The sequence below is a fragment of the Ursus arctos genome, unplaced genomic scaffold (assembly GCF_023065955.2).
Source record: "Ursus arctos isolate Adak ecotype North America unplaced genomic scaffold, UrsArc2.0 scaffold_5, whole genome shotgun sequence".
Taxonomy (NCBI): domain Eukaryota; kingdom Metazoa; phylum Chordata; class Mammalia; order Carnivora; family Ursidae; genus Ursus; species Ursus arctos.
This window is the reverse complement of record NW_026623067.1, coordinates 55189559-55206978: the sequence shown is the minus strand read 5'-3', so window position 1 is coordinate 55206978 and position 17420 is coordinate 55189559. Positions and strand designations below refer to the sequence as shown.

The 17420-nt window shown below is 42.1% G+C and overlaps 1 protein-coding gene across 3 annotated transcripts in view; it reads right to left on the bottom strand.

The window, feature by feature from the left end:
• The window catches only part of PIK3R1 (phosphoinositide-3-kinase regulatory subunit 1), an 82525-nt gene that overhangs the window by 58824 nt on the left and 6281 nt on the right, over positions 1 to 17420 (bottom strand). For all 3 annotated transcript variants that reach the window (XM_026498860.4, XM_044384141.3, XM_044384140.3), the window contains exon 2: positions 12939 to 13661. In XM_026498860.4, the coding sequence (XP_026354645.1) occupies positions 12939 to 13275 (337 nt within the window). In that variant the 5' untranslated portion in view covers positions 13276 to 13661. The remainder of the gene's footprint in view (positions 1 to 12938; positions 13662 to 17420) is intronic.

The window sequence follows — 17420 nt, the reverse complement described above, 5'->3', positions numbered from 1 at the left end:
TCTTTCTCTTTCAGAGTATACGAAAGGCAACTAGTCTCATAGCCAGACTGTAACACTACCCTTCCCCACCAAAAAAAAATTTTTTTCACCCTTATAGGTAAAGAATACTCAAAATACTAAATACTAAAAGGATGTAACAGCTAGGCTGGAATTCACCAAAAGCAGTTAAGGGAATAAAATAGTTACGCGATTAGACAAATTCCCTTATTTGACCGCACTGCCACCAGAGAGGCGGAGGGCTCAGGGTCTGCTGCACAGACTCCGGAAGCCGGCAAAGACAACAAGAGTAAACACTGGGTGCATCTTGTGAAACTTGTCCTGAGTGCAGGCCACAGTTAGGCGATTCCAATCACATAAGAGCTGGATAGATATGGTCTGACAGGAAATGGGAGTTTCAACCTAAACAACTGTGAATTTTATGCTCCAATGTTTAAACTTCCTCTAAATGTTAAAGCTGACTGGGTTTCTCAAGTTTCCCTTCTGGGGAAGATTAGACCACAAATGACAGTTACAATATAACCGTACAAGTAACTACAAGCATCTGATGGCTAGTGGAGTAGCAAGCTACAACTAGATTTCAATCCTTTAAAGCTGATTTTAGTGAAATTAGCAGACTCAATTACAAAGGTACACTTGCATCACTAAATCAACAATGACTTGTCTATATTGCTTTATATACTGTGCTATCAGACATGTTTATATACATTATGGATGAATGCTATTTTACATATTCAGATGTTATGCCACCTTCTAAAGATATAACGTCACATCTATAGGTATATAACATTTTGAGAAGCGCTAGTCCAGTGAGTGCTAACTTGAAGGTTAGTATTTTAATCATTTATGCCCCAGAGATTCCAACACGACTTTCAATCACCTCATCCCAGCCTATTGTTCTGATGAGGTCCTTCTGCTGAAAAGGAGAGTAACTCACACAATTTTTCTTGGGTCTATTTCCTGAAAGTCGAAAAACCTTGTTGTTTAACTCACTGCCTAATATCAGGCCACGTCACAGGTCACTGGCAAGCCAGGGGATCATCTGCCTTTGTCTCAGGGGTGCCCTCCCAGCCGATGGGCTGTGTCCAGGAATATCGCGTTGTCACAGGGCACGGACACTCCTGCCCGAGGCCCATTCGCTGTACAGCACAAATACTTAACCACGCTGGGGGGACAGGCAGATGGTCTGGGGCCAAACCCCAACTCCCCCACTAGCTGTGTGAGCCTGGGCTATCATTTAACTGAACTTTAACTTCTTTTCCAACAGGAAAATAATAAGGCCAATGACATAGAATTCTTACGAAAAGTAACAAGTTAACGTGGTACAATGTCAGCACTGCACCTGACACAGAACTAGCATTTATTGAACACAAACATAGGTAGGTACAAATCTACACTTCAATACTTGTGTACAGATACACACATACACATGGATGTTTATGTATGTACTTCTGTAAAAATTTTCATATAAGGTAAGGATCTTCCCCATGTCCATAATACTGTCACGCTTTCTCTGTAGTCTGTGTTTTAGAAGATGCATTTTATTTTTAGGTGTTTGGAAAATACACACCTTAGTTTTATTCTTCGGGTACTTATTCTTCAAAGTAATCAACTTCTGCCTTTCTCATCACAAAGTTTAAATGAAAAGCAATGTTTAAGTTTTGCCATGTGACATGGGAAGTTTAATGTAGCTTTCTGAGCCCCTGCTGATATAAGAGTGTCTCCTGACACTTCGGTCCACGGATCTTTCGTCTTGCTCCCTCACTTTTCTTTTTCTTTGCCTTTCCGTGTGAAATATAAGAAAGCCAGACCCGAAGTTCTCAAGTCACCATTTTTTTCCCTCAAAACTCTACTAGTATCTTATGGCATTTACATCTATAAAGGAGAAGGAAGCCTGAATTGTGTTCCTTGATACTTAAACAGGTATTGTGACTCGATGCTTTAATGATATTTTTATACTTAAAAACTTTTTTTGGCCAACATGCATCTAGAGGTGGCTTTCCATTGATTTCCTATGAATGAGGTGGAGGACACGTTCAAATGTGCACACAGGCATGCAAGGTTATTTTTATGATGTTGCTCTCTTTCACTTGATATGATTTCCTATTTATCAGCACTTAAAATTCTCATGTTAGATCTTCGGTCCACGGATCTATCGTCTTGCTCCCTCACTTTTCTTTTTCTTTGCTTTCTGGAAGAGTCTCATCTACATTTCTTGTTCACAACACTAATTTTATTTTCAGCTGCATTAATTCTACTCCTTACTGTCTCTCATATGGATTTGAAGGTACTACTGAAATTTTAATTTCTTTACACTCTTTTTTTTAATGCTTTCACTCCCATTTCATCCCATCCTATCATTTTTTTTCAACTCATAAACATTTAACTACTTTCTGCCCTGCTTTCATTAGGGCCATGTCATTTTGAAGAAATCGTTGGTGGAGGTCTGCTCTTTCTTCAGATCTTCTATTTGATCCCCCTTTCCCTTTACGGAGCAACACTGCTCAGCGGGCTCAGCTGTACTTTTCCTGATCAGTGATCACTGTCGACCCAGAAATCGACCCAGACCTGGCGTTCGCTCTGAGCTGCCCCTGATCCGTCGGGTGCTGGCTTCAGACGTACAGTTGGGTGGCCAGTTAGGATGAACAGTTCTCAGCCCAACTCCCAAGTGCAGTTTTCATTCCAATGTAGTTTCGCTAGCCTGAAAGAAAACCTTCTTCTACCTTCACTGGCTGGCTTTCTGAGTCTGTGAATGATGGAGAACTCCATCAGTACTCAGACCCTCAGTCCGAACGGAGGTCCTTCTAACCCTTCCCCACCTCCAACGCTTTACTTTTGTGGGGGAAGATTCTCAGGACATGAACAGGAACAGCCCCTGTCCTACCACCCCAGCCTTGCCCGGTTATTTTCTGAGTTAGGATCTTCCACTGAATAAAAAAGCACCACTGGGGGAGATTAGAAAGAGGAAGGGAAGGGCATTCTGGGGATAGCTGCCTAGGCTCTTTCTGAATTACGGGCAGAGAGTTGCGGAGGACAGGACTCTGCCTCTCTATTTATAGGTGGTCAGAACTTACTCTGCCTATGTTTTTAAACCTGGTTCCGTTTAGTTTACTGTAGACATTTTCCCTGCTAGTTCTCATTTTTATAACTCTTGAGAATATAAAGTGTTTTTCTCTACCTTCTTAGGGACTCTAGTGGGAAGCCTCAAGAGGCTGTGTCAGGACCATCAGGCAGAGACCTTCTTAAATGAGGAAACTTTCAAATGTTTCAAGGGAAAAAAAACATAAGCAAAAATAAAAGCATCTAAGAGGTTTTGCCAGCACTCATCGCCTTTGAGACTATCTCTGTGCAATGTCACATTGTCCTTTTAAACACCCAGAAATAAAATTCACCTGTGCCTTTCACGTGCCCTCACCCACCCTCCTTGCCCTTGGAATTCTGGAAACAGAAACACAATGTTTATGTTATAAACTTGGCAGTGACTGACTTTCCTAAGAAATAAAGTTTGACATTCAAAGGAATTTAGCCATTTAGCCAGTCTTTAAAATGGCATTTACTGCTAACTCTGACAGAACTTAGGCTTAGGTTTAAGACTTCAGATTCATTTGAGTCAGTTTGGGATTTCTTGTAGTTATGGATTTCAAGTAGCCACTATCTACATGCCAAAACAGATAATTCTTATGCTGGACGTACTCAGCTTTCTGGCATTTAAATAGGTAATAACCAGCCTGCACTCCATTTCGATCAAAATGACATAATTATAAGACAGAAAGAAGAAAATCTGAAATTCAGGGAAACATGTGAGACAGACAGTAACTTTCTCCCAAATAACAGGCATGGAGGGCAAATCATTTATCAATGGTATGTAACTTCTGAGAATCTGATCAAGGTCTATTTCTTCCCAAAAAAACCCACATACACATACATATACCCAAAACTTTGTCTTAGTTTCATGGTCTCATCAGTCTTTTTGTAACTCAAACCTTTAATATATTTAACAGACATGAGAAAATGCTGTGAGTTGTATGTAAAACAAAGATAATTTGTTGTGTGGTTGTATGAATGTAACAGCCAATGAAACTTAAAAGATAAAACAAACATAATTAAAGACCACCCCAAAAGCTGAAACTATCTGGTTTCTTCAGTTACTGATAACTTCACAAAGGACTGCTTAACAAGATCCACACAGCTGCCTACTGGTAGGCTCCGAACCCTGGGAATGCCCTTTCTATGAAGTCCCCTTCTTTTTAAACATTTACAAAATCATTTGAGGTTTAGCTTCTTAATCTGGAAAATGATTATAACAATGCAATCTTTGCAGGGTGGATATAAGAATCAAATGAAAAATGTCTATGAAAAGCCTACCAGAAAGCTTGGCAAGCATAAGTCTGCAAATTTTATGGTCCTTTTCAAAAAAAATTTTTTTTTTAAATTTTAAAGCCTTGGTGACATTTATTTTGTTAGTTTAAGGTACATTTTGAAAAAGGCATTTTCAACATTTAAATAACATCCATGGGCAAGTGTGGTATAAGGACTACACTCTATACTTCTGATATAGCCTAGCCAAATTCATTACATCTCATTCCTTGGTACTTAGCAGAAGATCAGTATTATTTAATAGCAATAAAGTCACCTTGTTCTAACCTTTTTGAATCCATCTTTCTCCTTCAACAATGGGAAATTTACTTTTTCGCTACCTAAAAAAGCAAGTTAGCAATGTTGTAAAATACTTTCAAATTATAAAGTGATGATACAAACATTCAACTCTGTTTCTACAATTAGGACACAGGGATAGAAAGATGTATTTCGAACGAACCGTTCACTGATAAAGCAGCAACATTCTTAAACATTAAAAATTACATTTAAAAATAGGATAAAAATAAACCTAGCGGTGTTTAATGCGGATTCACAGTAGACTGTCTTATTTACAACCTGAAGTAATTTTGAAAACTGAATTTGCCAAAAGCCAGCTACAAGCTGGGGCTGACTTTCTGTCACAGTGTCCATGGTACCATATGCCAAGTCGGAGGGCACTGTGGCGCTCTCCCTCCTCGAGGTAAAGCTTGGAAGATGAGGACGACCACCCCAACTATCTGGCCCATGTCACTACAAAGCTATGCGAATGTGTCACCTCTCAGGCACATACTCTGATACCTCTACCACATACATCTGAAGAGCTCTGAAGAAACGAATCTTTATAACCTGAATAGACAAATGTTAGAACCATCACCCTGTCTACCAGCCTTGGAGAATTTAACAAAAAACCCAGAAGACAAAGCCTTAGGAACTCTGAGCTCCTATCATGTCAACGCATTCAGTTACACCACAGAGACACGGTACAAGGCAGGCATTCCATGAATATCTCCCGATTCACTCGTGAACTGCAAGGTGTCAAACTGGAAGTCACAAACCCAGTTAGATGTCAGCGATTCCTGAGAGTCCGCCAGCAGAGCGAGAGCACAAATTCTCACACTGGTGGAATATATCTTAAGATCATACAGTACGCAGTTTCGCAAAATCTTGCTATTAATTTGGCACCTTTGTTAGCAATAATCCCATCTGATCTCACAGCCCAACCTCCACCTCAGATCTTGCGATGAGGTGGCACGAGCACATCTGCCCAACCATCCTAGCTTGTTTTTCCGACCTAAGTCCCTTCACTGCTTACCTTTCTTCTGCCTTCTGGGCTGAAGTACTGGGGAAACGCTACTAGTGACAACTTCAGTTTTCTGGATTATGTTTCTCAACAATTCTTATGAGTAGGAATACAGAAATTTTTACTGACCAAGTGTCAGCAAGATTAAAAGAAAAATACAGTCAAAAGTCAGAAGAGATAGTATTTCTTATTTTACAATTAGAGAATGTTAGGATTAGAGGGATTAAGGAATTTATAGGAAGCAGAGTAGAATTTCGACTCAAGTAATGTATCACAGAGATTTGTACTTCACTGATACCAACATCTCTGCTATCTTGAATATCACATTTGATCACCAAATTACAAACAGTCTCCTACAATACGGTTTAATAAATTCATAGTCAGAACTTCACTATGCATCAAACTGTGACAGGATAAAAGAATCTATAGGCACCATGTAATACATGCTACCAACTAGAAATAGGTGAGCAGATGAATGCCAACACCCCCAAGCAAGACAGTGTCCAGAAAAGGTATTCCTGAAAATGACAGCCATACTTTAGAGGGCATAGAGCCACTGGGACAAAGTTCTGCATACATAATTAAACAGAAAGATCTGCTGCTTGTTTTTATTTTCAACTGCAAAGTTCTGTTTTATCAGATCATTTTTAAAATGTACAGTGCATGGGATTCTCACAGTAAAAACAAAATACTGTGGTCGTTTATAGAAATTAGTAAGGAAGAATAACACGCTTATAAAGTATTCTGACAGTATTCTGTTAAACTTGACATTTTAGGGAAATTATACCCAAGGAATTAAAATAAAGCCAACTGCTAGTACACTCTGACCTCCTCTATTAGATTCGTTTCAATGAAAGCCTAAGAACTGTTTTGGTACGGAACGCCATAAAATCTACCAAGACCTCAAAACATTAGATATAATCCATCATGCAATTATGCTTCTCGTTTCTAGCTATCACACCAAGTTATTTTCTCCCTCTTCAGCCTTCAAACCAATTTTATGTCATTCCTCATGGAAATTTGTTCGCAACAAAGACACACATATATGCAACAGCCAGCTCTGCTGCTAACATCTGTTTTCTTTTACTAAGAAAAACATAGATATGTAAATGGCATCACGTATTTCGTATTCTTTTCTGCCAGAGGTACAAAATTCTCCCCTTTCTGGATGCTACTTAGCAGATGTTAGGCACGATTTGTTGTTGACTTTAAGAATTTCAATTGTTTGTTTTCTCAAACTCTGACTTACTGCAGAAGCGCTTATTAATCAGAATTTCTCCTGTTTTAGACAAAGATGCATTCACCTAGAAACCAGAGAAGACGGACGTCAAAGTTATCAAAGAATCTACTGACAACTAAACTAAAAAAGAAACATTTTCAAAATACAGAGTTCTACTTTTATGACAAGGAAAATTTTATTAGAACATCATCATTAGCTTGGTTGCTAGGAAACAAAATAGGCTCACTCCACTTAACAGAGATCCTGTTCAAATCAGAGGTGTGAAGGCTTTATTTAGGTAGTACAGATATGGACTTTGGACCCTTTACCCATTCTGGGGGGCGGAAAAAAGAGAACAGAGTGAAATGTCTAAAGCCAGAAGCCTTAATGAAATCATCTGAACATGTATCTCACCTAAAAAAATACAACCTGCGTTATCATAGCTCTGTGATTCTGAATGACACGTGTCATGGTAACATGGCAGAAATCTTTTCCTCAAGGAATGTCTTACCTGTAACCTTGAACTTAACTGTCGCCAGCTCCAGGAAAGAAAAAATGAAGCCCTTCTGGTCAAATAACAGACTGGAGGAAGGAGGGAGGAATGTCTCCCTCTCTGGGAGTACCAAGAGGAACTCCCTACTCATCCCCCCTTAGGGTTTGCTTTTAATGCCTAACATGGCCAGCCAGGTCAGGCCAGAACTTTTCTTGCTAAAAAAAAAGCAAGAAAGAAAAGGAAAGAAATGAAAATCTTTTCTCTGTTTGTCAATTTCCTTCTCAACTAACCGTGGATATGCCAATTATTAACAAGGGTTACTTTCCTTTCTCTTCACATTTCTGGGGAGACAAAATAATTAAATTTAAAATTCACAGGAAAAATGTCTTAAGAATAGAAATGTTGGCACTCGAGCAGGAGAACTATATTATAACACGTAACTTAATACAGGAGTAATTCCTTTTGGGATTTTAAGAGAAGTGGTTAAGCTCATCTGATTTTATCAAAAATAATTATCACATTTGTTTTCTCCAGACCTACTCTTTAATCAGTTATATTGATGATATCTTTTGGAAATGTATTTCATTTCATCTAAAAACACAGAGGTCAAACACTTAAATTTTTATATCTGGGTAAAAATCTCTAGCGTTCTGATTAATTTTTCCAGTGGGTCGTTAGAGGCAGGGTTCTAAGGCCTTGATCTTCAAATACCCTTTAACCAGACGTGCTTTCTCACAAAAGCAGCATGGTCAATGCAGAACCGGCAGTCAGCACCACAAGTCCGATGTCTCACCCCACACCATTCAGGGGAGCTCAACAGGACAAAACGTCACAGCAAAGTCTCACTTAAGTAGGAGAAAAGGTGAAGAACATTATGACAAGGCAAAATCTCAATGAAAGCAGAACTCATAAAGGCAGGAATTTGTGAAGCAAAGCAAATTACTTTCACAGGTACTATGTGGGTGAGCAAGAGCTGTATGTTATGACCATGAGGCTCAGCAAAGGTGTGTAATTTGGGATCAGGTCACTATCTTCTGTGCCCCTGTACAGGGTCGTCAATTTATGTGATTTATTACAGTCTTGCTTTCTAGACGAGGAATGACATCCACGGAGGGGCACTCAGATGCTGAGTGTGAGAAATGTAAAAATCACTTGGCCAGGGAAACCTTGAAAACAAAGATAAGTTACAAGCTTTTTTCTTTTTCTGCTTAGAAAGAAATCTGATCAAAATTTAAAATAGGCCTCACCCAATGTGTGCTTTATGTTTTATATGTGGAACCAGCTGTGGGACTCACTGTCAGGGTCTGAAGTGGGGGCCGGTGAGGGGTGTGGGTGGGGGACGGACGTCAGTATGAACTCGGATCTGTGAGTGGTTTCTCAAGTTAGCAGATTCCAGTGTCCCAGACACATACTAACATGGTCACTTGTCTATACAATAAACTAGATTCTAGTCACTAGAATCCCACTAGTCTACATATCGTGCATTAGCATGACTTTAATGAATAAATCGCAAAATACTGTCTCAAGAAATAGCCCCAGGAGACAGCTGACTATGAAAGAATGGAATGCATTTTCATTCCCCTATCCCTACATCTCCACCTTCCTCATCTGCTGGGTGCGGAGAAATAGGGACCGTGGTTGAATGGGGTTGTGGGTTTGGGAATGGAATGCCGGTGTCGGAAGAGCCTAACGCACAAAGAGCTAGAGTGCTGTGTTTCCACAGCATGGCTCCCCCTAAGGACCACGTGACAGCCACTCCGCAGGCCCTTCACCTGTGCGGAACACCGAGGAGGTTCTCTCCAAAGTAGATCAAACAGGGCTTCACGAGACTGTGGGAAAGTGTAACCTGTCACTCCTCTCGGTAATTTTAGCCCCCAGGCAAAGGGAAGGAGATGAAAGGAGGGGAGAGGGAATAAAACCTGTGCCTGAGGACACGTGCTGATCTTGACACATGTTCTAATCACTTTACTTAAGTGGCTGACAGAACCCACTATCAGCTTAACACGCTTTCCCACTAGCAGAACTACCTATCCTAAGCACTGGAGTAGAAAATAACAGTTTTGGAGACATAGTATGCAATGGTCAAGGCCAAAGATGCAAGATTCCTCAGATGTGAATGATGTGAAAACAAAGCTGTGATTTCTAACAACAGAACGGGCTGTTACAGCCTCGTGTGCCTGTCCGTGACATACAGAGTGCATGGCTCTCCTTTCAAGTCATCTGGGATGTGAAACATTTAGAGGAAGAACCTCAAAAGCAAGCCTGTATCCACTGAGAACCCACTGCACTGTTCTAGATACTTGGGATCATGGAGGAACAACCAAGAGCCCCACCATCATGGAGCCTACAATCTAGCAGAGGGAAGAAATAATAAATACTAACATGGGAAGTAAATTCTATAGCAGGTTAGATAATAAATGGTTTGCAAAAGCAGAGGGGCAGGTCACCATGTGAAGCAGGGTGAGCAGAGCCAGCCTCCATGAGGAGATGTGAGCAGAGGGGAGAGTAGGGTTGCCCAAGGGAAGTGTGAGGAAGAGCTGGCCAAGAGGAGGGAAGGAAGCACAGCCCTGAGGTGGGAGGGGGAAGCACACGCCATCAGAAGGCATGCTATCTCTCTCGAATCTTGACCTCATTTTTCATCGCTACTTCCCAGCACAAAACAGGGATGCAGTTCATGTTTACTGAATGACTTCGAAGCCGGTAAATGCAACAATGTCCAAAGAACAAATTCAATTCAATCGACAGACTGGGCTTCCTAAGAGACTTTATGCAAAATGTACCGGTGGAAGGTTTAGCAGATGCTCAAATGAGTTTCAAAAGCTCAATTTCACAGCTTTATTTCCAGGAACATTCAAGGAAAAGTGGAAAAGTGGGTTCTATTATGTAAGGAGGAATCCCTCGCACAGTCTACTTCTGGCCAGAGTCCAATCACAACTTTCTTTTAAGAAGAGAGAAGGCTGCAAGAGCAGGAGACAAGAACCACACAATTAGCACGCAGGCAGGAGTGAGCACCCTCTCTCTAACCCCTGCCCATTACGGGGGAGTGCCAACTCTCCCTGTGACACTATCTCAACAGGAGCCCTGCGTTTGATCCCAGGCCTGGAGGATAACCTTCTAGGTAAAACAAAGTCAAACACTACAAACAGGTTAAATCAAGTGGGGGGGGGGGTTTAAAAAGAAAAAAGTGCTGAAAAATTCAATTACAGTAAGAAAAGAACGATCCTCTCTCGCTGTCCCACAATTTGTCACTGCAAAGGCTTCCAAATTAACATCCACATGGGCAAAAGAAACCAGAATCCCATGGTTTCAACATATATGTTTGTCCTTATAACTACTTTCCTTATCAATGTGACATGCAACTAGGAGGAGCTACTGAATTCTCATTTCAGACAAATCCTATTTAAATGAGAACAGAAGACTAACATTTCTGGGAAATCTAATGTTTAGTACTACACTCCCCTCACGACCTCCCCATACTGCCTCTTCAACCTTTTAGTGACTCCTGATTTCTCATTTACATTTAGGCCCACTCTTGTCTAATACCTGAATGCACATTATCATGGGTTTCTTTCCTAAATTCTGCTAAAAATTTTCAATTACTCTACCTTTTTGTGTGTTACAAAGAAAAAAGAAAAGGCTGTGAAAAATCTCCATTGTCACTACATCACATGAGAAAGCAAGCCTTGTAAAATAGTTTAGGACCTAAAAAGAGAAAAATCATTTTGCTTATAATGAAAGTTACACCTAATAGCAGTTACCAAATGCAATTTTGCTCAGAAATTATTTTTACAAAATCTGTGTCACTAATCTTGACAAGATGCCCCCTCTTCCACCTTTTAAGGAATCTTCTCTAATCCAACACAGATACTTGTAGGATTCTGTCATCTTTTGTATCCTGGGACAAATTAAATAATTTTTCCTTTTGAATCAGCCTACGTTAAGTGGTTTTTTTTTTTTTTTAACTTCAAAAATAAACAGCCAAATTAAAAATATGTAGTTTGGTAGGGAAAAAACAACAATGTATACACCTTTAATCTGCTCAGTGAAATGCAATGGTTGACAAAACCTTATCTACGCAGTCGAGGTGTTCTGACTTACCTGCAAAGAAAAATTAACTTTTGCTTTTCAACTGCAGACATTATTTGGACATTATTTATAAAGTATGGTGTCATGTTTATCAAACAAGTATCTCTTTTGGCTCGGACAGGGGAGGGAAGGGCGTGTCCCTTCAGGGATCTCTAGGCAGGAATGCTTGACTTCTTTTTTTTTTTTAAAGATTTTATTTATTTATTTGACAGAGAGAGGGAGAGCCAGCGAGAGAGGGAACACAAGCAGGGGGAGTGGGAGAGGAAGAAGCAGGCTCATAGCAGAGGAGCCTGATGTGGGGCTCGATCCCATAACACCAGGATCACGCCCTGAGCCGAAGGCAGACGCTTAACGACTGAGCCACCCAGGCACCCCAGGAATGCTTGACTTCTACAGAATATTCTGTCGTATTATGACCCTGTGCTAAAAGGCAGCTCTTTCTCCTTGCATTCTGCTCCTTTATTCTCGTGTTACCTCATTCATATGTGCTGGGATAAGCCTTAAAGAAGGCATAAGAGCGTCAGAATCCCTCCCAGAGATACACTGTAATGCCACACGCAGTTGTATTTAACATGCAGCTGCTGCGGTTGGGTGCACCTGTTTCAAACCTACCTTGCCAAACCTTTCTCAGTCTGAGAATTTTAAAAAAAAATTGTGAGAAAAAAAAAAGCTTGAAATTTACTAACGAGGAAATGAGTATTTAACAAAGGTCATAACAGCAAAGCTGAGCAAAGGGCTTGTCTCTGCATGACACTGAACAGCAGAAAAACCTTAAATGACCAGCTGTGCACAAAGCTCGAGTGTGGACCATCTCTAATAATAAACAAGGAGCGGGTTTTGAATCAAGGTGGTTTCCATTTAAGAAAAGCATTCAGTAACCCCCCCCACCCCGTGACAGCCAAGCACACTACAGGCAATAATGCTACGGATGACCCTGCCCCTCAAGGAAAAGAACTCCCTCTGCATCTACACTGAGTATGGGACTAGGCTTCAGCTTCAGCCAGAGTGTTTCTGGAGAGGAAACCAAGAGGGAGATACCAGGTTATAAAAACAATGCTTTCTTCTCTGCTGAGTTCTGTGGTCACTTTATTGCTCTTGACATTTTTCCATACAAATCCAATTAATGTTGAATATACTGACTTATCCTCTACTTTCCCCAAATGATTATTGTAAATCCATTAGTATCAGTTACAAGAGTTAGAATGCACAGTGTTTAATTCCACAGCAACCATAATAACACGGTTTAAAGATGCTCACGAAACAGGTTCTCATATACCATCATCTCCGTCCGTTTACAATTCTCTACCCCACAAACACCAATCTCTAGTCCTGTAATGACTGACCAAGCTTTTATATACCATACATAAATTCAGATAAATTTGCCAAAATGGGTTCTTCCTCGAGTGTGACAGCCTGACACAAATCTCAGACTTTTCCTAAAAAAATAAAACAAAAATGCCATGAAGCAATCACTCATGAATACTGACCTTGCTGTTGTTCACCGTCTGCTTCAGCTTTCGAAGAACCTGGTGCAACAGGAAGGGGTCGAGGTGGTCGGGGCTTTGGTGTGGGAGGAGAGATTTTTTTCCTTCCGATATATTCAACATAAGTTCCCGGAAAGTCCCCTCTTTCCCCGGTGGTTTCATTATAACCATTTAACCAGCCAATTTCTTCAGGCCTGGCTTCCTGTCCATCACTGAATCCAAGAGCTACTAAGGACCCTTTATTCACAGTCAAGATATCACCCAAGTGCAAGTCAATATCTTCTTCTCGTTCCTTTTTGTAATCATACAGCGCTCGGTACTGGTAGCCCTCGGCACTCATGGTTGCGAGTCTGTGACCATGCAACAGAGGAGTCTGGTGACACGCTGCAGTCTGATCTTACGTTTCTATGGAAAGTGAATTCTGAGAGTATGTTAAGATTCCTAATATGTGCCCAGCAGAGGACAAAGGACAACTCTCCACAGGTTTAAGAGGAGAGGTGACTGAATGTCCGGCTGTCCATCTGTCCTCCATCAATGGTGTGACTGAAGACAGGGTGCCACTTCCTCTGCGGCCCACAGTCCTCCCACTGGCTTCCTTTTCAGCAGCTCGTCAACACTTGGCCTCCAGGCTGATTCTCGCAGCGAGGCCCAATCTTTTCTGACACTCTTGTCACACTGTCCATCTGGCGTCTGATTTGACTGTGTCACTCCACACGCGAGCTTCACCTAGCAAAGGAAAAACAAGACTTATGAATGAACATCACACTTTGCCATCTGTGTGAATTTGAATTTCTATTTCCATTCAACAAGTATTTAATCAATTTGGCATACACACACGGGCCAGTGCGCTATTGCTCAACATGATATATACAACAAAGATTAGTAAGACAGTCCCTGCCTTCCAAGAACATGAGGCAGGGGTGGGAGGTGTGCTGGCATGTGGCAATGTCTCTCAGATAAGCATGGTACACAAGGAACCATAACATTAGGTAAACAGCAGAAGACAGGCAGAGACGAAACACTGTTGGGTTCCACTGAGGGAGAGACCACATCTCACCGCGGGGATCTGCAGACAGAATGGAATGTGTGGCAGGATCTTAGGTACAGGTGTGACTAAGCGAATGTCGTATTCTGGGAAGAGCTAGAACAGGCAGTCCAAAGCGTCGGAAGCCAAAGAGGGAGCACTGGAACTGGGTTAGAAAGACAGGGAGGGGTTATATGACATGATACACGCCTGCACTGAGCTCGGGAATACTGTGGTCTAACTTCGGGAGCCACCAAAAGCGCTTGGAGAAAGGGGAGCAACAATGAGAGATGCACTGGAAGAATCTCAGTCTACCTATGGTGAATGGCACAGACTGGCGGGGGGACAGAGGGGTGAAGATGAAAGCTCTAGGACAGTGGTGCGGGCAAAGGCCCTGAGGGCATGAACCAAGACAGCATCAGAAGATACGGAAGGGGAGGAATGAAGCAAGAGACCCTGCAGAGAAAGCAGGAGTGGATGTGGTGATGCCTGAATCAGAGTCAAGACGGAAAAGGAGCAGATGGCCAAACCCGAGTTAATTCCAGTGGGCTTTAGGGGGTGCTGGGCATACAACTGTTAGTGTGGTGGGGGAGAGAGGGAACCCACCACAGATCTGATCAGCTGCAAGTAAGGCAAGGCTGAACTCAATGGAATGGAGGAACTCCCAAGGAAAAAATATCGAAGGTTAAAAAAATGATCTATGGATCAAACACTGAGGTTCACTGAATGCAACCTTAAAAGCAGAGTCAAGGTTTGGAGACAAGCTAAGTCCGGGAAACAATGCATAAGAGGATTTGGGTGGGACAAGGTGATCCCTAAGACCAAATCCTGCAGGGGCCTCCAGCAGGGGGAAAGTGAGGCAAGGCTAAGTAACCCGGGGCTCTGCCCATCACCACGTCATCACTGACTTCTGAGAAAGCAGACTCCAGTCTAGAGACACTGAGGACAGTCACTAGAATTGAAGGAGTTAAGATAATGAAGAGGAAGTAGAAACGGCTGCCAGAGATTACCCTGGGAAGATAGCCTGGTGTAGGGGGAAACGAACGGTGCAAGTTTTTTTGTTTTTTCTTTTTTTTTCTTTTAACACAGTGGAGGCGGAGAAATTAAGGACTCGAGAGGGAAAGTCAGCACGTGGCCTGCCAACAGCACAGGGCGCTCGGGTACACAACACTAAACTCCGGTCACTTCTCAGCACTATCTTTATCATATAGGATAAAAGCAACTTCAAGGTTTCAGTTAAGCTGGCCGAGTAGCAAAGCAATAAACGAGAGCCACAAAACATCAGTGAGCTCTATCAAAGAGAGCTTCGTGTGTTTTAACAGGGGGCCACTTGAGAGGTTTAGTATTACAGGAACTCGTCAGTATATGCATCTTAATACGCAAAATCCAATCACAGCTCATGATGCTGGTATTCAGAAGTGTCAAGTATTCAACTTTACGAGGTTAGAGCCTCTTAGTGGTAGTACAATAACACTCTTAGGAGAGTTAACATTACAAGAAGCAAAAACAAACACTGGAAACCTCTGAGCAGTCAGAATATTAATTTGAGAGAGTATTCTAACTTTGTATGTCAGTCATCAGATTAAAAAAACAACAACACAAAACTTCAGCAACCAGCAGGATGTATTAGAAAAATAAACTAGAATATCTTTGAAGACAACCTCTCCTTTTGATGGATCCAGAATCAAATTAAATATTCACTGCAGAAATTCACACAAAAATGTAGGACTAGCAAATCTCATTTTTAGTACTAATGTACTCTGTACAAATGAGACACAGAACTCTAAAGAACACGAGCATTTACATATCCCTAAATGCCTGGAAACCAGGCAACATGCCTAAGAATAATTTAATTCCTCCAAATCTGCCTTGAAATTTTTGTTAGCTTTTCCTGGCAATGTAGGTCTTTTTGGGGGAAAAAAAATCCTCAACTAGTATGTTGGATAGATCTTTCCACCAGCTGCTGCCTATGGCTTGTTCTATTTCAACAACCCCGTGGGCCAGTTTGTTGAGATTCTCAACAGAATGGGTAATATAATATCTACCCTCTCGCCCTCCCGTCCTTCCTCTCTCCCTCCCTGTCTCTCTCTCTTCATCACTCTCTCCCCCACACAGCCCTCAGCCACCACCAGGCCCCTGATCACAGAACACCTAGGCAGAAATGCATGTTCCTAAACAGGGGACACCATACTAAGAAGAGGCCCCATATCTGATCAAGGTTTTACCAACCCAAAAACTGTGCATTTGTTAGCCTGAGAATAAATCCTTGCAAGGAGAAAAAGAACCCAGAGGAACCTGATGACCGAGAAGAGCAATCCCCAACCCAGGCGCCGAAGACCTAGATGTCTCTACTAATTCCTGTCCCTCGCCGTTTTTAAAAGGAGAACCTTACTTTCTGTGTGAGAAGAATATTGCGCAGAATTCTGGGCCTTCACCTGATTTAAAAACAAAACAAAACAAAACACCAAAACCCAAAACCCAACAAAAAACCCTCATCTTCTATGACACTAGGGTTATAAGAACAAACCATTCCTGTCTTCTGGGACTCCACCACGTCAAGGCCAGGAAGATCAATCCAAACAATTCAAGGTTGGCCAAAGTCAGCGCCAACTAAGAGGCTGGACAGCAACCTTGTAAGAGAAGAGGGAGCACTGACTCGTCACCTGGGCAGCAACTGGGTAGCGTCCTGTGGCACAGTGCATGGCGGCCTTGGCCAGGGAGAAGGGGCAGGCACCTGGACCACGATGCAGGCTGCAGACTTCCTGACGGCCACGCCCATTTCGATGACTGTCCCTGTCATCGTGGTCACCATCTACCTCTTCCTGGGAACTGCGTGTGCACCAGCTCACTCAACCACTGCCATCTAATGCTCGTTAGGGGCTACACGAGCATCAACACGTTCACTACTCAGCATAACCCGGAGGCAGCACTATCAACACCCTCACTTTACAGAGGACGAAACTGAGGTACAGAGAATTGAATACCTTGGCCACGGTAACACTCAGCAACTGGGAGGTGGAATTACAGCTCACATTTAAGCAGTCTGGCTCCAGGGCCATGACTTGACACCACTAGAACCCACTGCCCAAATTCAACTTGCTTTGATGACCGAGGACAGCCCAGGTGTGTCCACAGGGTCAAGGATGCTGATTCTCTGCCGGCACATTCTGACCCCTCAGATGAACCCTGAATGTCTGCTTTTTATTGACCCTCTGTGACGGTGGCCTCACTGATAGCGTTTGTGGCTCTTTTACAAACACACCTGCCCAAAAAAGCCACGACGACTTGGCAGCAGTTCCATCAAGTTCGGGACCAAGTTTCTTGGACAATGCAAATTTTCTTTCCAAGAGACTTCAGTAAATGCATCCTTGCCAAAGAAGTCTATAAACTCGTGAATGAGAGAATACTGGGTACATCACTTCTGGAATCCTGCCCACTTCTGCTCTACGAGCTGAAGCTTC